At 64.4% G+C, this 23,444-nt stretch overlaps 1 protein-coding gene and 1 long non-coding RNA gene across 3 annotated transcripts; one reads left to right on the forward strand and one right to left on the reverse strand.

The window, feature by feature from the left end:
* The first annotated feature begins 66 nt into the window (after window positions 1–66).
* LOC135976789 (uncharacterized) lies at window positions 67–2,506 on the forward strand. The gene is made up of 2 exons (XR_010594078.1): window positions 67–255; window positions 975–2,506. It is a non-coding gene; the product is annotated as an uncharacterized LOC135976789 (long non-coding RNA).
* Window positions 1,551–23,416, reverse strand: THBS3 (thrombospondin 3). 2 transcript variants are annotated; one of them, XM_042846279.2, is made up of 23 exons: window positions 23,395–23,416; window positions 16,092–16,298; window positions 15,480–15,736; window positions 15,233–15,335; window positions 14,471–14,497; window positions 13,837–13,919; window positions 12,606–12,657; window positions 12,347–12,495; window positions 11,341–11,481; window positions 10,450–10,527; window positions 10,206–10,358; window positions 9,358–9,468; window positions 9,010–9,117; window positions 8,415–8,574; window positions 7,828–7,946; window positions 6,435–6,487; window positions 5,872–6,065; window positions 5,171–5,349; window positions 4,841–4,889; window positions 4,300–4,496; window positions 3,971–4,143; window positions 2,718–2,857; window positions 1,551–2,074 (listed from the first exon to the last, which is right to left on the reverse strand). In XM_042846279.2, exons 2-23 carry the CDS (start codon window positions 16,261–16,263, stop codon window positions 2,016–2,018), a joined length of 2,757 nt encoding a protein of 918 aa, XP_042702213.2. In that variant the 5' UTR covers window positions 16,264–16,298; window positions 23,395–23,416; the 3' UTR covers window positions 1,551–2,015. The 2 variants fall into 2 exon arrangements, with proteins under 2 accessions (XP_042702213.2, XP_005280729.2); XM_005280672.4 differs by lacking the exon at window positions 23,395–23,416 and adding an exon at window positions 19,080–19,367.
* Window positions 23,417–23,444: the final 28 nt, after the last annotated feature.

Below are 23,444 nucleotides of genomic sequence, written 5' to 3' on the forward strand. Positions count from 1 at the left end.
GTTGCCCTTTTAAGAGGGGACTCTCCATGCCTCAGTGAACTCAGGCGACTTGGCATTTCCATTGTTGCTGCGGCTGGGGCCGGAGCCCGGGGCTGGGCGCTCCTCGCACTCCCTGCGGCAGAGTTTGGAGGGGAAGGAGGCAGGACCCGGCCCAGGCAGGTGGCCGGAGCCGGGATGGGCGCAGAGAGCAGCCCGGGGCCGGCACAGGAGAGCTGGGTCCCCCTGCTCCTCTGCCTGGCTGGGGGCGCGAGGCAGGTAAGGGGGGTCCTTTCCCTGGGGACCTGGGCTCGGGGCTGGGCTGCTCCAGGGGGAGGGGAGGCTGCGGGCTCAGCTGCTCAATGTGACCTGCATTCAGCCCTGTTGCTGGGGCACTTGTCTCCATGGCAACAGTAACTCTGATTATTTAACTGAATTCCCACAGAGCCAGGGTGCGTTGGAGTGCAGGGACCCAGTGGGTCCGGACGGGGCTGCGGAATCTAGCTGCACCGGGACCCACTGGCTCCAGGCAGGTCTCCCCCCTGGCTGGGGTGGTTCTGGCCCGCCTGGATCCTCCAACAGCCCTGGGCCTGTGCTGGGGGGATCAGTAATTCCTGAACTTTCCCAGAGCTCTTAGCTGGGGCCCAGCCTCAACCCCGGGGCCAGGAGAAGCCGTGGAGCCAGGCGCTGCCCCCTGGAGCAGGGGGAGCCCGAGAGGATGAGCCCAGCGGAGGTGAGATGTCGCTCGGGTGAAGGGCTGCGGCTGCCATCTCCTTCCAGGGCAGCAGGAGGGACGGGATGCTGTGCAGTGTTGTTCTATCACCAACCAATATTGCACTCGTCCCGGCCTCCTGCCTCCTTGGGCTCCTCCGCACCCAAGGCTCCAGAGCCGCCCCCTCCTGCCCGGCCTTGCTCGCTGCTCCCCAGCCCTGCGGGGAGGAGCCGGTCCCTTTCGTTCTAAGGTTGGGAGAGCTGTAATTGGCATGACTATTTTTCAGAGGCATTGCACTCGTCCCGGCCGGAGTCAGAAGGGATTTGAGCCACTCAGCAAGGAGATGAGCGCCCCGTCCTGGAACAGGTTCCTTGGCAAGGGATTAGTTACCCCTCCTGCCAGGGCTGACTTACCATGCGTGTGAGCTTCTTCCAGCAGTGGCCTGTCACGATTCCCGGTGCTGCAAACTTCCTCCCAACAGTGTGCGGTCAGTGCCCGGCTGAGGACCCAGGCACCACACGCTTCCCAACAGCAGTGCCCTCTCAGTGCCTAGCTGAGACCTCAATGCTGCGAGCTTCCTCCCAGCAGTGCCCTGCCAGTACAGGCTAGAAACCGCAGTAAGACTGGAAGTGCATGTCAGCAAAGAGGACGTAGTCTGGGTTCCTCTCTGCAGCCAGCAGCATCCCAGAGAGACCCCAGCATTCCCACCAGCCCTGGACAAGCTTCCAATGGGAAACAGGGCCCCTGTGAACCCAGGGGATACAGGGATCTACAAGGCAAGCAGCTCCAAGTGCTGGGGTCGATCTGCCCTCTTTCTCCTCACCCTGCCCCCCCACCCCACCCAGAAACAAGGTGCACAGGGTAGAAAACAATCAGAACTTTATGGCCAGACTCAGGGTGAAGGTTCCAGCAGGAGAAGGAGCGCCAGGGCTGAGGGGCAGGTGCTTTGGGCACTAGCAGTACCAACTGGAGAAGCTCGCCTGATGGCCCCAATCCACCGGCAGACACACCAGTTGCCTTGCGGTCCTTTGCTCAATGCCCAGCTACAGAGCCCCATGAGGCTGGGTCCTGGCAAGGGTGTGTGCTTTGGTTATCCTGCTGAGGGGAAGACAGGCCCAGCTGGGCTGGGCAGGCACTTTAGTACCAGTTAGCTGCAACGCAAGGTCCAATGGGTTCCAGTACCCGGGTCTGGACAGCGTGGAGGCCTGTGGGCCACAGGCAGGGAGAGGCCGAGGCCCAGCTCAAGGAGGAGGCTGTGGAGGCCACAAGAAGTCCCTTGGTGACGCACTTGGAGAGGTCCTGGGTGTGGCTGGGGAAGGAGGCTGGCTCACTCACGGCCCTCCAGCAGGAATCGGCGGAAAGGCTCAAAGTCTCCTGGGATCGTGTCTGCCAGGTAGGAGAGAGACAGGATGAAGGCAAATGCAGGGGGCACCTGGAAACAGGGATCACTGGGCACTTTGCCCCATAGCGGCTCCTACACCCTGACCCTATGGGCTCATGCCTCCCTCAGAGAGGTGGGGAGTGGGACACAGGGGCTTTCCCCTCTAGGGGGCACCAGGTCTGATGCAGGCTGGGGGGAACCAGCTGGCTCAGGGGAATGGGACACAGACCTTCTCTTCTCGGGGGCGCTGGCTCTGATCTGACTGTAAAGGGCATTCGCTCACTGCTGCCCCAGTGATCCCTAAGCGGGCTGTGGCTCCCCACGCCACAGAGATCAGCACCTGCACCGGTGCCCTGGGCAGCCCCAGTGGAGGGGCGCGGAGTCCAAGCCCCCCGGCCCTGGCAGAACATCAATAAAATCCGAACGCTCTATGTTGAGAAGAGCCTTGTCGAGTTCTTGACACCACGGCTGCATGGGTGCTGCCTGGCACAACCTCTTGTGCAGCCCAGGTGTGGGGGGATCCCACCCCCACCCAAACCGTCCCTGCCCGGGCAGGTCACACAGCAGGGCAGACAGGCTTCGGGGCTGAATCCTGGAGCCAGCGTGCCCCTGAGGACGCAGGTTTATCCTCCACCCCGCCATGCTCACCATTGCATCGATACTGCAGATTGGACCAGATAATGTTCTCCTGGGAAAAGCAGAAGACGCCCAGCCGCCCGCCCCGCATGGTGGTGTCGATGATCACCCCAGAGTCGGCCACCAGACGGGGTCCCTCATAGAGCCGCACCCTGGGGAGAGATGGGCCGGGCCCAGTGAGCATAGTGCCACGGGGTGGGGGCGCTGGCCATCGAGACCTGGGGGGCCATGTATGGGGGGGCACCCTTTGGGGGACAGCCAGCTCCCAGGCTGCCCCCCAGGGCTCAGGAAGGGACATTCTCAGGCCCCAGCACCTGGCCTCTCCGGGCCCCATTGTTCGGCCTGTTTGCATGTGAAAGGCCTTTGCTGGGCTGGAGCATTCCGAGCAGGGATTGGGTTGCTATGGCGACAGGGACAATGGCCGCTGAGGCCCAGCTTGTGAATGGAGTCAGCGCTGGGCTGTGGGGGCTGGTTCCCAGGCGCTGAGCTGCACAAACACGTCCCCCACCCACCCCCCAGGAGCTGCCAACCAGCGCGGTGGCCTGGTTAAAAAGGAAACTGCCTTGCATGGCCATCCTCCTGAGCCCAGCTTCCAGTGGGGCCCCCTGCCCTGAGAATGGGCTCTGGGGTCCCCCTGTCAGCCCCATTATATCCACTGAGGGCCCCATCAAACCCACAGGGCTCTGGGGTCCCCCCAACAGCCCCATATCCCCACTGAGGCCCCATGAAAACCACGGGTGCTGGGGTCCCCCTGCCAGACCCACTATATCCACTGGGGGCCCACCAAACCAACGGGGTGCTAGGACACCCCCCCCCGCTAGCCCCACTATACCCACTAGGGCCTCACCAGACCCATGGGGTGCTGGGACACCCCCTGCCAGCCCCCATATACCCACTGGGGCTCCACCAAACCCACAGGGCTCTGGGGTCCCCCCACCAGTCCCACTGGGGCCCACCAAACCTGCAGGACTCTGGAGTCCCCCTGTTATTTCCACTATCCCCACTGGAGCCCCACCAAACCCAGAAGGCTCTGGGGTCCCCCCGCCAACCTCACTATCACCACTGGGGCTCCATGAAACCCACGGGTGCTGGGGTCCCCTTGCCAGCCCCACTATATCCACTGGGGGCCCCACCAAACCCACAGAGCTCTACCATACCCGTGGGGTGCTGGGACACCCCCGCCAGCCGCACTATCCCCAGTGGGGTGTGTACTCTCCGTGTCCGCCCCACTCATACTGCCGGGCTCTGGGCCTGCCCCTCCTCACCTGATGTAGCCCACCTGGGGCCTGTGTGTGAGCTGCCATCGATAGGAGGTCTTGTCTTTCCAGCCCACGTTGCGGGGGTCTTTCCAGAGGAGCCGGACCTGGTCTGGGGTGTGGCCTGTGTGCCACAGGGCATTGCGCAGGTGCTCCCCGGGGCCGTTCTTGGACTTCACGGCCTGTGGGAAGCGGGCAGGAGAGTTAGTGGAGAGGGATCCCAAGGGTAGAGGATGGGGACTAGGGTGCCCACAGTGGGGCAGGGACTCAGCTGGCTGCCTGATGCTGTGTCCAGGCCCGGGGGTTCCCATGCAGCTCCCCAGCTGCCCAGCACTGACCTTGAGCTGTAGACCTGGCTCGGCCACCGCCCGGAAGGGCGTCGCCTGCCAGTATGTCTGCTCTGTCTGCTTCCACATCACCACGTAGAAACTGGCGCTGTCCTGGTAGCTGAAGATGAAGCCGGCGTAGTCGTCATCCGTGATGGTGTTAACGTGAAAGGTGCCCTCGAAATCGACCCCATTGAAGGCCGTGTAGCCTGTGCACAAGGGCAGGGGGGAGAGTTAGCAAGCGACAACCACACCTGGGCTACCTGGTCAAGAGGGGAAGGGACCTCAGTGCTCCAGCTGGGGGACTGGCCATGGCGAGACAAGGCCTTGTCCAGCATCACCCCAGCAGCCTGCTGCCTCCCAGCCTTCATCTCCTGTCTCCGGCACCGGGACCCAGAGGTCACGCTCGTGGGGGGAGTGGGGAGCCTGGACCTTAAATCTCAGCTAATGAGGGAAAAGGGGAAGGAGGAGGGGGAGGTGGGGAGGTGTAACTTGCTGTAGAGACCAGCAGCAGCACAGGAACATTGGGCAAAGGCCAGGAAAACCCACCTACCTACTGCCAGGCCTGGGTCACTGTTCATGGTCTGTACAATCTCCATGCCCTGGAAAGAGAATTTGGATGTGACTTTCAGTCTCTGTAAGTACAGCTCTGAGCGCCCTGCCCCAGGGCCAGCACTTCTCCGGCCCCACACACTGCCCCAGCCATGGTCCCTTCTGTTTGCAGGGAGGAGCTCCCCATGCTGTTCCCTGCTTTCACTCTCCCCAGCACTGTGTGCCCCGGGCACCAGCTGGGGAACAGGAGATGGGGCTGGGTCTCCCCCCATGCAGCTCACACAGGCCACGTACCCCCTGCCCCACGAGGGGGCACCTGGCGCAGCTGTACCTGATTGAGAACCACCCAGTTGGGGTCGATCTGGGCATCCCCTTCGGGGTCGAGGATGACGGTCTGGTAGGCCCGGAAGTCGGTCAGTGTCACCTCGGCGCTCTCCGGACACACGTCCAGCTGGTCCACCACAGTGTCATTGTCGAAATCCTCCTCACAGACGTCGCCCACACCGTTCCCTGAGCACACAGCACACGGCTGGTCACGGGAACGGCCATGGGCAGGGACCCACATGTACAAAGCAGGGGGAAGGCGTGGGGCAGAGAGCGCACAGTGCCAGGGGAGGGAAGGGGAGGGCGCGGGGCAGAGCGCACGGCGCCAGGGGAGGGGAGGGCAGGGCGCGGGGCAGAGCACACGGCGCCAGGGGAGGACGCAGGACAGAGCAGTGGGGGCTCAGCCTCCAGCTCACGGGCTCTAGGGCCTGGGAGCAACAGAGCTTCTGACCAGCCTGGCACTCGGTGCTGTAGCTGCCAGTTGGGGGCTGACTCTGGGTGACCGTTCCATGCCAGCAGAGCCTTCGGCAGACACGGTTCCAGTGGCCAGGAAATGCCTGTCCCAGCAGGGCCCGTTTCCCGGGCCAAAGTGGTACAGTCTGTATGGCAGCAGCCCACATGTCTGCATTGCAGGGACAGCTGGCTCCTTCAAGTCACCCAGGCCTGAGCCGTGCTGCTCCCTGCTCCCCGCCAGGCCGGGCCGCTCACCATCCGAGTCCTTCTGGTTGGGGTTGGGGATGAGGCGGCAGTTGTCGGGGCCGGGGGCCATGTAATCGGGGATGCCGTCGTTGTCGTCGTCGTTGTCACACTCATCCCCCAGCCCGTCGTTGTCCGAGTCCAGCTGGGAGCTGTTGGGGATCTCGGCACAGTTGTCCTTGGTGTCCTGATGCCCGTCCCCATCGCTGAGCGGACGGAGAGCGGGATGAGTGCATGTGGGGCACAACACAGGGACCCATGGATCCCCAGAGACCCCCCATGACCTCCTCTAAGCCCCTTGTGCCCCCCCAGCGATGCTCACCTCCCCCCGGGACCCCAAATTTCCCCAAGGGATTCCCCCCAGGGCCCCTGCCACCCCCATCTCCACCTAGGCTCTCATCATCCCAACTCCTGAGGGACTCCCACTGCCCCCTAGAGAGCCCTGCTGCCCCGCAGGGACCCGCGCTTCCTCCTGTGGGAGCACAGAGCTTCCAGGGAGGGACAGAGACAGGAAAGCCAATAGCTGCCCCCTCCAGCCAATCTCTGCTGGGCAGGGCAGGGACACGGGCACCCACCTGTCCTCATTGGTGTCACAGACGTCTCCCACCAGGTCGCTGTCCACATCTGTCTGAAAGAGACCAGAGCCCTAGTTCAGCAAGGAACCTCCGAGGGACAGTGAGGGGCACCCCAGCTACTGGGGGAGAGGGGGCCCCCTGCCCCAGCCACCCCAATGGGACCCCAGCTACTGGGGAGAGGGGGCTCCCTGCCCCAGCCACCCCAATGGGATCCCAATGGCACCCCAGCTACTGGGGGAGAGGGAGCTCCCTGCCCCAGGCACCCCAATGGCACCCCAGCTACTGGGGGAGAGGGGGCTCCCAGCCCCAGGCACCCCCAGCTACTGGGGGAGAGGGGGCTCCCAGCCCCAGGCACCCCCAGCTACTGGGGGAGAGGGGGCTCCCAGCCCCAGGCACCCCCACCTACTGGGAGAGAGGGGGCTCCCAGCCCCAGGCACCCCCAGCTACTGGGGGAGAGGGGGCTCCCAGCCCCAGGCACCCCCACCTACTGGGGGAGAGGGGGCTCCCAGGTATCCCAGTAGTAGGGAGGGGAAGAAAATGTGTAAATTTTTGGTAACATTTTATTGAACACTATACGGTGATTCAGTTTGCGCACTCAGTGGGACAAAGAATAGAAGCCGGGTGCTGGAGGCGCATGTGCAGGCCCTAGGCGGGTGTGAATGAACTACCAAGGACTGTCCACGTATGAATGGAGAGAACAGAAGCCTCAGCAACCTACTGGGACAGTAGCTGTGAAGCCCTGCAGCCGAGGCAGGGGAAGAGGGGGACACAGCACCAGGGCATGAGATGTGAGGGGTCTCTGTTAAGGCTGCTACCGAGGACGGGGCCGGGGAGCCCCAGAATGGATCCCAGAAGAGCCTGGGGTATCGGGGTAGTTTCCTCGCCCAGCTCTGGCTGTGTCTGCAGCCTGGCTTCCCCATGCTGACCTGCGCTGGCCAGTGCTGGATTCCAGGTGATTAATAAACGCTGGCTTGCTCTGACGAGGCTGCACTACTTGCTGGGTGTGCTGCCCCCTCCAGGAGAAAAAGCCTCTAAGCAGGAGTGTGAGCTCGGCTGGACTCACCCTTGGGAGCCCGTGGAGAGAACCAGGGGTGGGGGCTGCAGCCCGACAGCGCAGTCTCAGAGCCAGGGACTGCAAAGCTCACTCGCGGGAAAGCCCGAGTGGCGGGCTTGGCAGAGAACCGTGGCTCTTCCCTCGAGGTTCTGTACGAGGGCCAGGCAGCTCACCCCTGTGAATTTGTAATGGGGACTCCCAGCCCCAGCCCTGCCGGTTCTGTGGGAGACCAGACTAGACAGTCCATGGTGCCCTCTAGCTCGGAGCAGCAGTCGACGTAGCCTGTGGCCCGGCAGCCGGGGGCGAGCATGGCAGGGTCAGTGCCGCCCGGCCCCATACCTGAGTGGGGTTGCTCATTTCAGGGCAGCTGTCGCAGGCATCCCCGACGCCATCCTCATCCCGGTCCGTCTGCAGCGGGTTGGGCACCTTGGGGCAGTTATCGAGAACATTGGGGATCCCTGTTGAAGGACAGCAGTGTGTGTGTGTGAATGGGCACACGAGCCCCTGCCCCACATAGCCCCCGGGCCACCCCCAGGCCTCCAGCCCCCAACCCCACTCCCGGCACAGCCCCCAGGCCTCCCGCCGGCCCTGCTCCCCCTAGCCCAGCCCCCAGGCCTCCAGCTAGCCCAACCCCCTCCCAGCCCCGCCCCCAGCCCCTTCCTGGCACCAACACCCTCCCAGCCCAGCCCCCAGGCCTCCAGCCCCCAACCCCACTCCCGGCCCAGCCCCCAGACCTCTTGCCAGCCCAACCCCCTCCCAGGCCAGCCCCCAGCCCCTTCCTGGCCCAACCCCCTTCCAGCCCAGCCCCCAGGCCTCCTGTCAGCCCAACCCCCCGCCCAGCCCAGCCCCCAGCCCCCTCCCGACCCAGCCCCCAGGCCTCCTGATGGCCCAGACCCCAACCCCAGCCCCCAGCTCCCCTCACTCACCATCCCCGTCGATGTCGTTGTCGCAGGCATCCCCCTCACCATTGCTGTCCGTGTCCCGCTGGTCATTGTTGGGTACGTTGGGGCAGTTGTCACAGGCGTCCCCGAAGGAGTCGGTGTCTGAGTTCTGCTGGTCCTTATTGGGGAAGAGTCGGCAGTTGTCCTGTGCGAGAGAGAGAAACCCCCATCACTGGGGAGATGGGGAGAGACCCCCCTCATCTCCGCTGTGGGGGGGCATGGAGAGGCCCCCATCCCAGCCGGGGGACAGGGAGAGAGACCCCCCCCTCACAGCCGGGGTGGGGGTGAAAATGGGAAGAGACTCCATCACTGCAATGGGGGAATGGGGAGAGACCCCCGTCACTGGGAGGGGGAATGGGGAGAGACCCACATCCCAGCCGGGGAGGGAGGTGAAGGACAGATCCTGCCCCCACCATGCCGGGGGACACCGTCATAGGTGCCATCAGTGGGGCTCTCAGCTGAGAGCCCACCACAAGCAGAAAGCCCCGCTCCTTGGGCGCCATGGCAGGGGTCTTGCCCGGCGCCTGCCTCCCTCAGCCCAAGTGCCAGGGACAGAGCCCAGGGCGCAGCACCACGGCACCTCCACATTCTTGATGCCGTCCCCGTCCGCGTCATCGTCACACTGGTCTCCGACGCCGTCATTGTCAGCGTCCTCCTGCCCGGAGTTGGGCGTCAGCCGGCAGTTGTCCTGGAGTGGGGAACCCGCGTTAGAGCTGGGGCAGCTCCCCCCTTCAACCAGCCTGGAACTGGGAACCCCCATTGCTCTCCCTACTGCACCCCTCCCAGAGGCAGGGTCCCACAGCCAGCCTCCAGACCCCAGGGCTGGGTCCCCCGACCCTCCTTGCCCCGGGGCTGGGTCCCCCACACCAGCCGCTCTCGCCCCGGGGCTGGGTCCCCCACACCAGCCCCCCTGGTTCCAGCCCCCCACCTGCTGGCAGTGCTTGTCATTGTCGATGCAGGGCAGTGGCTCGTCCGGGTAGCCATCGATGTCCGTGTCCCGTCCACACACGTTCCCGTTCCCGGCCCAGCCCACATTGCACTGGAGGGAGAGGTGGGAAAAGTGGGAGCCGTCATGGGGGAAAGAGGCCCACAGGGAGCAGCCAGCCGTGTCTGTCCCCGCCACCCCCCACACTCACTGGGCCCTGTCCCGGCTCTGGCCACCCCCCACCCCCGCACTCACTTGGCCCTGCCCATGCTCTGCCCCCCCACACACCCCCAGCGCTCCCTGGGCCCTGACCCAGCTCTGCCCCCCCCACACACCCCCAGCGCTCCCTGGGCCCTGACCCAGCTCTGCCCCCCCCCACAGCCCCAGTGCTCCCTGGGCCCTGACCCAGCTCTGCCCCCCCACACACACCCCCAGCGCTCCCTGGGCCCTGACCCAGCTCTGCCCCCCCACACACACCCCCAGCGCTCCCTGGGCCCTGACCCAGCTCTGCCTCCCCCCCCACCTCCAGCGCTCACTGGGCCCTGACCCGGCTCTGCCCACCCCCCCACCTCCAGCGCTCACTGGGCCCTGACCCAGCTCTGCCCCCCCCCCCACCTCCAGCGCTCCCTGGGCCCTGACCCAGCTCTGCCCCCCCCCCGACCTCCAGCGCTCCCTGGGCCCTGACCCAGCTCTGCCCACCCCACTCCCACCCCGCACTCCCTGGGCCCTGCCCCGGCTCTGCCCCCCAACCCCCAGCGCTCCCTGGGCCCTGCCCTGGCTCTGCCCCCACCCCCCGCACTCACTGGGCCCTGCCCCGGCTCTGCCAACCCCCCCCCCCCCCCCGCGCTCACCGCACAGGAGACGGCGCCGTTCCGCTCGAACATGCAGTAGCCATTGATGTCGCAGGGGTTGTGAGTGGGGCTGCTGCAGGATTTCTGTGGGACGCAGCCCAGCGTCTGGTTCCCCAGGAACCCAGCCTTGCACGGCCCGCACCTGTAGGAGCCCTGCAGGGAGACGGGGCGGAGCAGGTGAGACGCGTCCAGGCAGCCCCGGCTCAGGCCGCTCGGTGCAGGCGAGGGGGCAGGTGCTACTCACCACCGTGTTGGTGCAGATGGAGTTCGGGTCGCAGCCGCCATTGTTGCCATCGTTACATTCGTCAATATCTGTACAAACCTGCAGCAGCCCAGAGAGACGGTCACTCCGTGGCACGGGCCCCTAGGGACCCTGTGCCTTCCCTAGCATAGATACGCACCACGGGGACACCCCCAGCACCACGGGGAACCCCCGCTCCCCCAGCACCACGGGGACACCCCCCCCAGCACCACAGGGACCCCACTCCATTCCTGGCACCACAGCAACCCAGCGCCATCCTTGGCACGCACGGGGACCCCCTCCACCCCGACACCACAGGGACCCCACGCCCTGCCTGGCTTTTGCAGGCCCTCAACCCTCCCTGCTCTCAGGGGTCCCAGGGCACGTAGCTATAGGCCTCACCCTGCACCCATGGGCCTCAAACTCAGGCACTCATTGGCTTCTCCCTGCCTGCGGCTCCTATGGGTGCTTCTGAGCGCGCAGGGACAAGGGGTTCCTGGGCTGGGCCCAGCCCAGGGCCCATCGACAGCATAACGCCCCCCAGTTACACTGCAATACCCGCTGCCCAGAGGGAATCTGCCCCTCCCCAGCTGAGTGTTCCCTGCAGGCGCCCCTCTGGAATTGCTGGGGGGAGACCAGGCCCAGCACGTGGAGACCATCACTCAGCCTGTTGCCTCGTACTGTCCTGCAGCAGCATCACGCGCCCCTGGGCCCAGCGTCTCCCCAGACACCCCCCCCCAAAGGCTACGTATCCCCACAGCACCCATTGCCACAGGCTGGGCACAGAGCCTGTTCGAGGAACCCGCTCCCAGCCTCACCCGCCTCCTGTGCTCTCCAGAGGCTCCCAGCTGCACAGAGCTGCCGGCAGCAGGGCCGTGGAGGTGCTGCACTCACCTGCTTGCTGGCCTTGGCATAGTCTGCGCCCACGCCAGAGATGAGGTTCCCCTTGTACCCGCGAGGGCAGGGCTCGCAGCGGAAGCCAGGCGCGGTGTTAATGCACTTGGAGCCCGGGAAGCAGGGGTCTGTATAACCGCACTGTGAGACAGAGAGATGGTCCCGAGTGATGAGCCAGGTCCCTAGAACCAGGAGCAAGGCCAAGGCTCCCTTTGGGTCCGTTCCTTGGCCCCCTGGCAGGAGGCCCATGGGGAGAGGGGATCATTTGGGTGACTTTCCCCAGTGCTTCCCGCAGACACCATGGCTAGAAATTCTGTTTTCACCGAAAGCTGAGACTCTCCTGCTGTGAGAGCCGGGAATCTGCAGGATCAGCTCCCATCTGGCGAGGGCTGGTGATGAGCTGTGGGGTCCTGGCACCCTCCCTAGAGGGCACAGCCTGCAGGCAGGCCCTGGGGGATGCTGGGACTAATGGGCAGCAGGGGCACAGAGGTGCTTCCCTTAGCCTGGAGCCAGAAGGTAATGGAGCCCCATTGTGTGCTGGAGAAGGACGGGGTGGTGTCTCCTGGGCCCTCGTGAGCTCCAGCTGCTAGCCGTGCAGAGATGCTGGCCCCAGGGGCGCGGCGGGGGGGGGCACTCAGTGGAGACGCAGGCCCCAGGGGTGCAGGGGGGGGCTCCGCGGAGACACAGGCCCCAGAGGTGCGATGGGGGGCTCCATGGAGATGCTGGCCCCAGGGGCGCGGCGGGGGGGGCACTCAGTGGAGACGCAGGCCCCAGGGGTGCAGGGGGGGGCTCCGCGGAGACACAGGCCCCAGAGGTGCGATGGGGGGCTCCATGGAGATGCTGGCCCCAGGGGCGTGGCGGGGGGGGCGCTCAGTGGAGACGCTGGCCCCAGGGGCGCGGCGGGGGGGCGCTCAGTGGAGATGCTGGCCCCAGGGGCGTGGCGGGGGGGGGGCGCTCAGTGGAGACGCTGGCCCCAGGGGCGTGGCGGGGGGGGTGTCGCTCTCACCTCATTGATGTCAGCACAGTGAGTGCCGTTGCCCTCGAAGCCGGGCGGGCAGGGCCCGCAGCGGTACCCGGGGTACTCGTACGTCTCCATACAGTCGACGCCACTGAAGCAGGGGCTGGGGCTGCAGCGAGAGCGGTGCTCATGGAACCCTGCAGACAGAGCCGGGGAGGGGAGGGGAGCGCAGGTCAGCTGGCCGGCCCAGCACAGGGAAGGGGACCCCCGAGGCGGGCGCCAGCTCCCCCAGGGCCCAGGCACTCACCGCAGACCTGGCACTCCATGATGGTGTTCCGGATCAGAGACATCTCCTTCACCTGCAAGGCAGCCGAATGGAGGATTTCAGAGCCAGGGACTGGGTGCCAGGCAGGGCACGGTCTGCAGGCCAGACGGTCCCCGCACCGGGCAGCAAGCGGGGGAGATGCTGCGCCCCCAAATGTCACTACAGGGCCCAGTTAAGGACACAAGAACCTTCTTCACGCCACAGAGAGAGGGGAAGGGGCCAGGTGGGTCAGTGGGGGTGGGGGTGGGGCCACGGGAACCAATCTGGGAAGTGTGGGGGCAGGTGAAACAATGGGAAGTCCCCTGGCTCCCAGCTGTAGTTACATTCGGTGACCCCACCTGTACCGCCCTAGACTCCACCCCAGCACCCAACCACCAGCCTCCTGCCAACGCGCGGGCCCAGGGCAAGAGTCGGGCTAATGGCCACATCCAGACTGTGCTTGTGACAAAGTGGGACTGTTCTTAATGTTTCCTCTGAATACTGTAGGGGTGCCTCAGTTTCCCCTATGCACTTCTTAAGTCTCTAGGTGGTGGGATAAGGGGTGTAATTGTTGCAGAGCAAATGGCCAGTGTAAAATAAATGGCCGACACACTGTCTCCTGGCAACTAATGGCTGGGGCCCTCCCCCCCTGCAAGGAGATAGCTGAAGGTGCTGGAGAACAAAGGAATCAGATGACCTCCTGGCCCGGGAAAGGGACAAAGCCCAGAGAGGAGGGGCTGGAGGGAGTTTCAGTTTGGAGCTGGCTGGGGACTGGAAGGGAGGGCAGATGGGGGTCTGTCTCGCTGGGCCTCCGAATGGACCCGGCAGAGGGGTCCCGTTCGCTGTACCTACAAGCTCTGTTTTAGACCGTGTTCCTGTCATCTAATAAACCTCAGTGTTACTGGCTGGCTGAGAGTCACGTCTGACTGCGGAGTTGGGGATGCAGGACCCTCTGGCTGCCCCAGGACCCCGCCGGGGCGGACTCGCTGTGGGAAGCGCACGGAGGGGCAGAGGATGCTGAATGCTCCAAGGGCAGACCCAGGAAGGTGAAGCCGTGTGAGCTCCTTGCCCTGAAGACACTCTGCTCACAGAGAGGAGACTTCCCCAGAGTCCTGCCTGGCTTCGTAGGGAGCAGTTCCAGAGCATCGCCCGGGGACTCCGTGACAGTGCTGATCCTGCCACAGCAAGGGGGCCGCCCTGGAACCGGGAGCACCGGCCCCCGAAGCTGGCTCACCTGGTCGCGGATGTCCTCTCGCAGCTCCCCCAGGATCCGGTTGAAGAGGGTCAGCTGAGTGACCAGGGCCTTGGCCTGCTCACCTGCCCACACACAAAGGACAAGGTCAGGGTCCAGGGCAAAGACTCTGGGGGCCGCTGGCTGGGGACCGCTCTGCCCACTGCCGCCCTGAGCTCACGGGGAAGGGCAGACGCCACCACCTAGTGGCCAGTAGGAGCCGAGCCCGCCAGGGACAAACCCCGAGTCAACCCTGGGCTCCTGGTTCTTCCCCTGGTCACCAGACCTGCCGAGACAGACAGGGCCAGGGCCAAGCAACCCAGACGAGGGCTGAGTCCCATCCCACACAGCCCTGCTAGTGCCCCTCATATCCCAACCCTAGGTCTTCTGAGCACAGAATGACACTCCTGTTCAGTGGCCTTATGCTGTGGACAAGGGAGCAGGCTGAGACCCCCAAACTCATTGCATTGGTGGCTCTGGCAGTGTTTGCACCAAAGTGTGGCTGGGAAAAAGGTGAGGTCATTAGACAGCTGCACGATTCCCCTTCCCCACCCAGCATCCCTGAGGCCTCCAGCTGCCCACAAGCGGCTCCCCAGACCCCAGAGGGTGGGAGGGTGACGAGCAGCCAGCAACTCACCCAGGATGGAGTTCAGCACCCCGGTCACTGCAAGGGAAGAGACAGGAGGAGAAGTTAGTCCAGCTAGCGCATCACCTGCCTTCCTGGGGCAGGAGACCACGGCTCAGGGCTGCTGCAGCTGCCACTGGGCCAGCCATTCCTGGCAGGTCACCAGCAGGGGTAGCCGCTGGCCAGATGGAAGCCAGGCTGCAGAGATGATGAATGCCTCAGAGCCCCCTGGGAAAGCTTCCAGGTGGCTCGAGGCCTTGCGCCCTCCAGGAGGAGGCTGCTGGGGAGAGCCTGCCCTGGTGGTGTCAGGTGCTGGAGGAGAAGGAAGTGGCACCACCCAGTTGTGCTTTGCCTGACGGACTCTCTCAGCAACCTGTGTGTGTGTGAGCTTTGTGGCCACCTGTGTTTCCTACGTGCCACACACATCTGGGTCACCTGCTTTCCATGTGTAACACACATGACTCGAATTCTGTCCATGTCCCTGCAGTTGCCCCCTGTTCAGTATGTGACACACACATGTAGGTGTACCTGGACCCCCCGTATGTGCCGGTATGGAGCCCTTGTTCAGTATGTAACGTGTGTGTATGTCTGTGCAGTGCCTGTGTTGGATGTATGATATATGTGTGTCCGGCCCATGTGTGTCTGTGCGGTGCTCATGTGGGGTGTATGACATACGTGTGTCCGGCCCATGTGTGCCCCTGCGGTGCCCGTGTTGGTTGTATGACATACGTGTGTGCGGGACACGTGCGCCCCTGCGGTGCCCCCTGAAGTTACCTGCGTTCTGGATGGATTCATCCCCTTGGAAGGGACATTCGCTCAGGGCCCCAACTCGGCTCATGGACCCTCCTAAAATCAGCTTCATTGACTCCACGAACCCCTGATCCACAAAGAGAAAATGGCTCAGCCTCTGGGATCCCACTGCCATGGTCTCGGTACCCGTGGGTCAGAGTGGGACACGGCCGCCTGCAGCACTGGGCTCCTGCAGCCCCGCAGTTCCCAGCCTGCACCCCCTTTTGCTCACCTGCATCTTCTGATAGGCCTTCTGCCCTGTGCGCACCTCGACCGACTCCACCTCGGCCTGGGGCAGGATCATCACCTCGGGCAGCCCCACGCTGGAGTCCACCTGCTTGCAGTCCACATAGAGCTCCACGGCCAGGGTGTCCCCACGCAGGCCGCTCAGCCGCACGATCACCGTGTGGCTCCGCCCGTCCGCCACGCTGGCGTGCTGCAGGTTGACGGAGTGCACCTTGCCATCTTCCCGCATGTAGCGTACCAGCACTGCCGAGCAAAGGACCGGCCGTGAGGGTTTCTCCACAGGGTGGGGACCCCCAGGGGATGGGCATGCTGTGCCGGGCACGCCCACGCCAGCCAATGTACCCTACCCAGCAGACGGCCCGCCTCAACGGCCAGGTCCACTGATGCAACCGTCAGAGTTTCCCCTCCCCGCAGAGCCCGCCCTGCCTTGCTGGGACCACTCTCCTGGCTGGGACGCCTGTATTGCCAGCTCCCTGCGTGAACTGCCCCCATACACCTCACCTGTCCACTTCTCTTCCAGGGCCTGAGGCAGGCACAAGCCCAGAGGCCTCCCATCTCCCGACGGGCACCCCCGTCCCTGGCTCAGCACCCCCCTTACCTTTGTTGATTTTCCCAATGACGGAGGCCTCCAGCCACCTGGTGTTGTCCTTTTTGGAGTACAGGCCGAAGAGCAACCCGCCCTGCTTGGGGGGCAGGCGGAAGGTGGAGAGGAGGTAAATGTCATCGACTGCCAGTAGCTGTGTCCTGATCTTGTCTGCTACACTGGCCATGTGCCGGGCCTCGGTCACCGTCAGCAGGTCTAGGACTGCAGGGAGGAGAGAACAGGCAATTGCACCGACAGCCAGAGGTACCTGCAGAGAGCCTAACCCAGGACCTGCCCGCCACCCCCGGGCAAGGGAGCACAACGCTTGGGGAGACTTTGCAAAGCTTCCCCTGCAAGGGGCATGGCCGGTCAAAGAGGGCAGCGAAGGACCCCAGAGATGGACAGATGCAAACAGAGCAAACCCACTCTACCTCCAGGGCAGTGACTGTCTGGCAGAGCAGAGCTCAGAGGCTGCAGTTCCTGCCTTGGGGGGCTGGCATCCTTTCCATTCTGCCTGAGCCAGGATCAGGGCCTCCTCTCCAGCTCGTCGGAGCCCCCAGGATCCCCCCTCATCTTCCCTGCCCACGTCACTCTTCTTCCCTTGCATCAGTGCAGGAGAAATTACTATAGAGCCCCAGGGGCCTGGAACTGAACCCAGCAGCACCCAGCCCGAGGAGGGAGAAACCTCTCCTGGGAGCGGAGCCCACAGGCCTCTCGCGGGGGAGCATTGCCCACAGGGAGACCAAGCCCGGGCGGTGGCAGCCCCATGGAAAGGTGCAGGCTTGGCAGAGCGGAGGAGCACTCCCCACAAGGTGGCGCTCCGGCATCGCAAGCAGATGGGCTGGTGGCTGTGGCCATCCTAACACCGTTCAGCGCTGTCCTGGCCCAGCCCAGCCACGTCTCTGCCACCTCTGGAAACAGCCGGGTCCGGTCCTGGGAGCCCCTCACAAACAGGCAGCAGGGAGGCCAAGCCACAGAGATGCTGGCAGGGGGGAGGGGGGTTACCGCTGCTGGTCCTACTGCCTGGCATGTCTCCACCAGCCATGCACTCATCTGGACTAAAGGTTCAGTGGCCATAGGACCTGCCCCTGTGAAAACCGCAGCGGCTGCCCACCCCCCTTCCATCCACCAGACTCTGAACAGCGTGCTCCAGAGTGACCGGGAGCCTGGTGCTCCAGATTTCAGATCCGGTCCCTGCTACGGTCTCTCTCACTCCACCTCTCCACTGCAGCCCCCTCACCTGTGAAAGGGGGGAGAGTGATCCTTGCCCCCCACCCACCGGAGCTAGGAGGGTCACCAGTTCAGGTCTGAAAAGCACGCTGGAGATGGGAAGTCCTGGATGCTGAATACTGGGATCCCTCAGCTGTTTCAGCTACCTCTGGGGTAGGACCTGGCAGCCGTCCTACACCAGCAGCACCCTGGAAAACCCCACAGAATCTTTAACACTGACATAGTGTGCGTGGGGCACACAGATACCCCAATGCGCCCGGAGATGCCGCCTGCTCCTTCTGCAAGGGAATCCGGGGCAGCAGGGTGTGGCTTGTGCCCCCGATGAATTTCCCCGCGGTAGGTGAGCTCAACCAGCAGCCCCTCAAATCCAGCCCTGACAGGAAGCTCCCTGAATGTCCCAGCCGGCTCAGGCTGGCACTCCGGGTCACCAACAGAGGGGCCTCCTTTCTGACGTGAATCTGATTAAAGCCAGAATGAACCGTGACCCAGCCCTTTGAACTCTGACCTCAGGCTGTATCCTAGACATCTAGCACCTTGACCCTTTGAGCACCTCTGAACTCTGACCCCAGGCTAGCTCCAGCCAGTCAGCACCTCTGACTTTTGACCTATGGGTTCCTCCTGGCCAATGAGCACCCCTGAATAATCCCGATCCTGACAGCACCTCTGAACTCTGACCATGGGCTGCTCCGGAACCAGCCCCTTTGCTAGCACTTGGTTGCACCCACCAGTGTGCTGGATGGAGCTTCAGGTCTGGAACCAGCTCTCAGCTACCGGCTGAATATTTAGATTGATAGGTTTATACACAGCCTTTGGTCTGGTTCACCACCACTAGTCCCTGCAGAGCGCTGTGGGCAACACCCCGTCCTGGATGGACCCCCCACTCCCTCCAGCACCACCACACTGCAGGCTGCTCTGTGGTTTCCAGGCTTGGGGGGGAAGAATGTCCTTCTGTACTGCAGCACAGAGACCCAGACACTTGTAGCTGTCCACAGTCCCTAGCGCCAGACCTCCCAGGGAGGTCAGGAATCCAGCTCCCAGGTTCCAGCCGGCATGCTGGTCCCCACCAGCCTGATGCGCGGAGCTGAGCGCAGACGGGCTGCCCCGGCTGGGGAAGGAGGGTTCCAGGAGCCCTTGCCAGTTCCTGCTGCTGCAGAGTTGGAAGCCACTGGCTGGGACGCTGGGGCATGTGAATCCCAGGCTCCTCCACTCCTTGGCTCACAGGAAGGGGATACAGAAGAGAGGCTGGGCAGGGGTGCGGGGCAACATGTTACCGGTATCTGCCCTCTCCCAGTCGCTCCGCTCCCCAAATCCCAACCAGTTCCCAGGGCCCCACGGCTCCCAGACACCTCCGTGACCCCATCCCCCTATACCCAGGATTTCCAACTTCCCCAGCCTGCAGCTCCCAGAAAGTCCATCCTGCCCCCACCTTGCGCTGGCCCCCAACTCCGGCATCCCCAGCCCTTGCAGCTCCTCACAACCCCGCACCCCATCCATTCACTGCAGCATCCTTGGCACCATCCTGCAGCGCCAGGCTCCACACGGCCCCAGCCCGGGCAGGCAGGTCCCCCAGGAGAAGGGCGGCTGAGGCTTCCCGCTGCTACATCTTCGGGGCGGTCTCTCCCTTACCCAGGGCGCAGCGCCCGGCAGGCTGAAGCCGACACACACTCGGGGATCCCTCTGCCGCCCTCGGGCTGCAGCCGGCCGGGGCGGGGGCAGGGGCAGGAGAGCCCGGGCGCGGGGCAGCACCGGGCAGCCCCCAGGGGCACGGCTTACCTTGCAGCTCCTGCCGGGCGGCGCTGGCCGCGCCGAGGACGAGCAGCGCGAGCAGCCCGCGGAGCGCCCCCGTCTCCATGCTGCTCCCCAGCCCCTGCGCGCGGGGGAAGCCCGGGGGAAGCGCCGGAGCCCCGAGCGCTGCTGCTCGGGGGCGGGGGATGGCGGGCGGAAACAAAGAGCCGTCAATCAGGGGCGCTCCTCGCGGGGACCCGGAGCACGCAGCCCGGCTTCGGAGGTTTGAGCCGCCGCCAGGCCAGCTGGCTCGCAGGCCTCGTCCCCTCCCACGCCGCGGGGAGCCCAGCCCTCGGCTGTCAGCAGCGCGCAGCGGCACGGGGCAGGTTGCGCTGGGTCTCAGCTGGGGGCCCCCGGGGGCTGCTGCACCCTGGGGTGTGCTGGGTCTCTGCTGGGGGCTGCTGCACCCCAGGGTGTGCTGGGTCTCTGCTGGGGGCCCCCGGGGGCTGCTGCACCCCGGGGTGTGCTGGGTCTCTGCTGGGGGCTGCTGCACCCCGGGGTGTGCTGGGTCTCTGCTGGGGGCTGCTGCACCCTGGGGTGTGCTGGGTCTCTGCTGGGGGTTGCTGCACCCGGGGGTGTGCTGGGTCTCTGCTGGGGGTTGCTGCACCCCGGGGTGTGCTGGGTCTCTGCTGGGGGCTGCCGCACCCTGGGGTGTGCTGGGTCTCTGCTGGGGGCTGCCGCACCCTGGGGTGTGCTGGGTCTCTGCTGGGGGCTGCCGCACCCCGGGGTGTGCTGGGTCTCTGCTTGCAGCACCCGGGGGTGTGCTGGGTCTCTGCTGGGGGCTGCCGCACCCCGGGGTGTGCTGGGTCTCTGCTGGGGGCTGCCGCACCCCGGGGTGTGCTGGGTCTCTGCTGGGGGCTGCCGCACCCCGGGGTGTGCTGGGTCTCTGCTGGGGGCTGCCGCACCCCGGGGTGTGCTGGGTCTCTGCTTGCAGCACCCGGGGGCTGCCGTGCCCTGGAGCACGCTGGGCTTTAGCACGGAGACTCAGGGTTATCTTGCCTCTGATGGAGGCCGGGGTTCAGACCGCAGAGAGGCACACCACTGAGCACTGGCAGGGCTCTCCCTGCCCGGGGGTAGCTGCTGCCAGACGGTGCCCTGGCCTGCCTGGGAAGGGGCTGGAGGCAGACGGGCTATTAGTCACCGTTAGGCCGGCAGACAGACAGCTGGGCTCGTGGGCCGGTACCGCGCCGCCAGGTAAATCAGTGCAGGAACGTAATGGCCCCAGACGGCAGAGGAGGCGACTCCCAGCCAGCATCCACGTGGCTGTCAGTGACTCACTTTCCAGTGGCCCGGCCTCGCCAGAGCCCTGATTAGCCAGGCAGCCCTGCCTTCGTGAGACAGCTGGACCAGACGGCTGCTACCGGCCACCTTCCCCAGGCCCAACTCCTCACTCACCAAAATTAAACCTGATGCCCTGACTTCAGATCCTGCTGGCAGCTGCAGGGTCATGGGGAGGTCAGTCAGTCTAGAGCCAGCCCTGGGGCACATTTGTGCGCGAGACACACACGTACCCTGCCCCAGCGTCAGCCCCCAGGAGGAGGATGGGAACTTGGAACAAAGGATGGACGCGCTCTTCCCAGGGCGGCTCCAGGCACCAGCTTGGCAAGCAGGTGCTTGGGGCGGCCCAAACCCTGGAGCCGGCCCTGGTGTACGTTTGTGCGCCCACGCGTGCAGGAGACACGCACGTAGCCTGCCCCAGCGTCAGCCCCCAGGAGGAGGATGGGAACTTGGAACAAAGGATGGACGCGCTCTTCCAGCTCCAAGCCACTGTGGGCTGGAAAGCTGAGCGCAGCATGTTGCACAAGCCCCCCTGGGAGAGGTTTCCTGACAGGAGTGTGCAGCATGCGGCCCATGATACACCATCACCCAGACAACAATTGACACCAACCATCCTGCCGACCCGCCCCAGCTGAAAATGGGACAACCTGCCCTCCGCCCTGAGGAACTCTCCTTCCTGGGCTTGGGGAGGTTCTGGGCACCAGCGCTTTCCAGAGGCTGAGGGAATGTTGGCGCAGGAAAGGTCCAGGGCAGTTGGCAAGGCCATGGGAAAGAGGGTGTCAAGCAGCTAGGTGGGGGAAATGGCTCCATTGGGTTCGGGGGGAGAGGGGTCATGCTCCAGGGAAGGCAGCAGAAACCAGGGGCCCCCTGAGCAGATGACAGAGACTGAAGGGGAGAAAAGGGGATGTGTGTGACAGGGGCAGCTCCAGAGCCTGGAAGGTCACCCCCACATCCCCCGGGGCCTTCCAGAGACAGGGAGTCACCCCCCCCCCACCCATCCCACAGGGCCTGCCAGAGACAGGGGGTCACCCCCACATGCCCCAGGGCCTGCCAGATACACAGGGGATTTAACTCCATACACACATTTGAGAGTCTGCCATGGTGGCGGGGCGGGGGGGTCCCCTTCCTAAGTCTCAAGACAGGTTGTTCTCAGCCCGCGCTGGAGGTGAGGCAACAAAGCCAGGCCACCCAACCGCTGCATAAATGAGCTCTCAGGACCCGACCTAAGCTCCAGAACAAAACAACGAGGTCATCTTGGAAGAACCTTCACCTTTGAACTCTGCTAGCAGGGAAAGGCAGAGGGGGGCAGGCGGGGACCCACAGATCAGGGAATTGGGAGGCACCATTGGTCAGGGCACCCAGCTGGCATCCCACAGGACCAGGGCAGCGCCAGGTCCCACTCCAAAATGCTGCCACGGTCACCGCCCCCCGAATTGTAGCACCCTAGGCGACCGCCTAGGTCTCCTAATGGGTTGCGCCGGCCCTGCCTTTGATCCATGTGCCCTGGGGCCCAGTTTCTGGTGGTGGCCAATGAGGATATGCCATTCTCTAGCTGGGGGTGGCTGGGCATCCTCGCTGAGCTGCCTGCAATGACACGGGTCCTTTCCGGTGAGGCTCCGGACGGTCAGTGCATTTGGGGATGGCAGAGGTTTGCAGGACACAGAATCTGGAGGCAGTGTGGGAGAGGGTCGGTTTACAGACAGTTAAGACAAGTGACTGGTCTGATTTCCTGTTGTTGCCCCAATAGATTGGAGTCCCCAGCCCCCTGAGGGAGAGAGCAGGGTCCTCACTCCAGTGTCCCATCCACTCCCACAGCATCACGCCCTGCACCGTCTCTGCACCTCGCTGTCTGTGGAACCTGTCAGATCTCCCGAATCCTGCTCTGCCATCCTGGTACCCTCCCTCTGCCCTGCTGGGGTGAAGTGGCAGTGGGGCTGGACCCTGGCGGGGCGAGAGCTGTGACTCTCCAGGCCTGCCTGTGTCCGTATCTGACTGGGGCCCATGGGACACAAGGAGCTCCCTGGTGAATTCACGCAGCTGGCCAGGAAGGTCGTTCCTGAACCACAGCCAAGCCCTCTGCCGCACCGAGGCTCGCTGAGTGCAGCGTCAGCCGTGTTTACTCTTTGTTTCCATTGCCGCCATAACAACGCGATGAGCCATGCCCAGGTGGGCTCCCTCCAGCCCTAGCCCTTCCTGCTGCTCTCAGCCAGGCAAGCCAATGCCAGCGGCTCGGCTCGATCCACTGCGGCGAGGGACTAAACCGAGTCCTAATTAACAGGGACTCCAAAGAGGGAGGGGGAACAGAATTCCTGCTTGGATTCTCCCAAATTACAGAGAGCAGAGATTTTCCATCCTCGTGCTTTGCGTGTGCTGCTCCCCCACCCCTGTTTTCTTTCCATGGCAACATGCACTCTGGAACGCAGGCTGCGCGCTGCTGGGTGGGTTTGGATCCAAGCATCACGACCTTCTGAAAACATGCAGTGTCTGAACAGGCCCACACCACCCTCCTCGCTAAGAACAGGATGGGGACTCAGATGTGCTGCTGGCTAGAGAGGCAGACGCAGGAGCTCTTGACACGCACATCCCAGGAGACTAGATCCAGAGAGAACGTGGTCAAACTGCAGCTTATTCTAGGGTTTTTCCCCAGGTGAAAGTCTGCCCCAGGCCGCTGCAGCCCCAGAGGCCCCGCAAATGATGGGAAAGGCAGAGACAAGAACAGCACAGCTTGTGATGCAAGCGCCCCTCTCTCCATTAACAAAAGCTGGGAAGACAAGAGCAGGCAGGAGGGTTGTCTCACCTCTCAGCCCAGGGCCTGCCATGCCCGGGGAGGGGAGACCCGCTATCAACCCTGCAATCTCCCCTCTCTAACAACAACATCCCCAGGAAGCCCTGGGCCCCGATTCGGGGCCTGCTTCACTCCCGTTCAGCCGCAGCTGACTTACTTTCCCCGCACACGCGCTCTGAGGGGGGCCAGGCTGCCTCTCCAGCGAAGACCAGGGCTCAGGGTGGCAAATCCAGCACTCACTCTGCCTTTTGTTGTCACAAGGGACGAGCCCCCGTTGCCGATGCATGTTA

This window comes from Chrysemys picta, chromosome 20 (assembly GCF_011386835.1).
Source record: "Chrysemys picta bellii isolate R12L10 chromosome 20, ASM1138683v2, whole genome shotgun sequence".
Taxonomy (NCBI): Eukaryota; Metazoa; Chordata; order Testudines; family Emydidae; genus Chrysemys; species Chrysemys picta.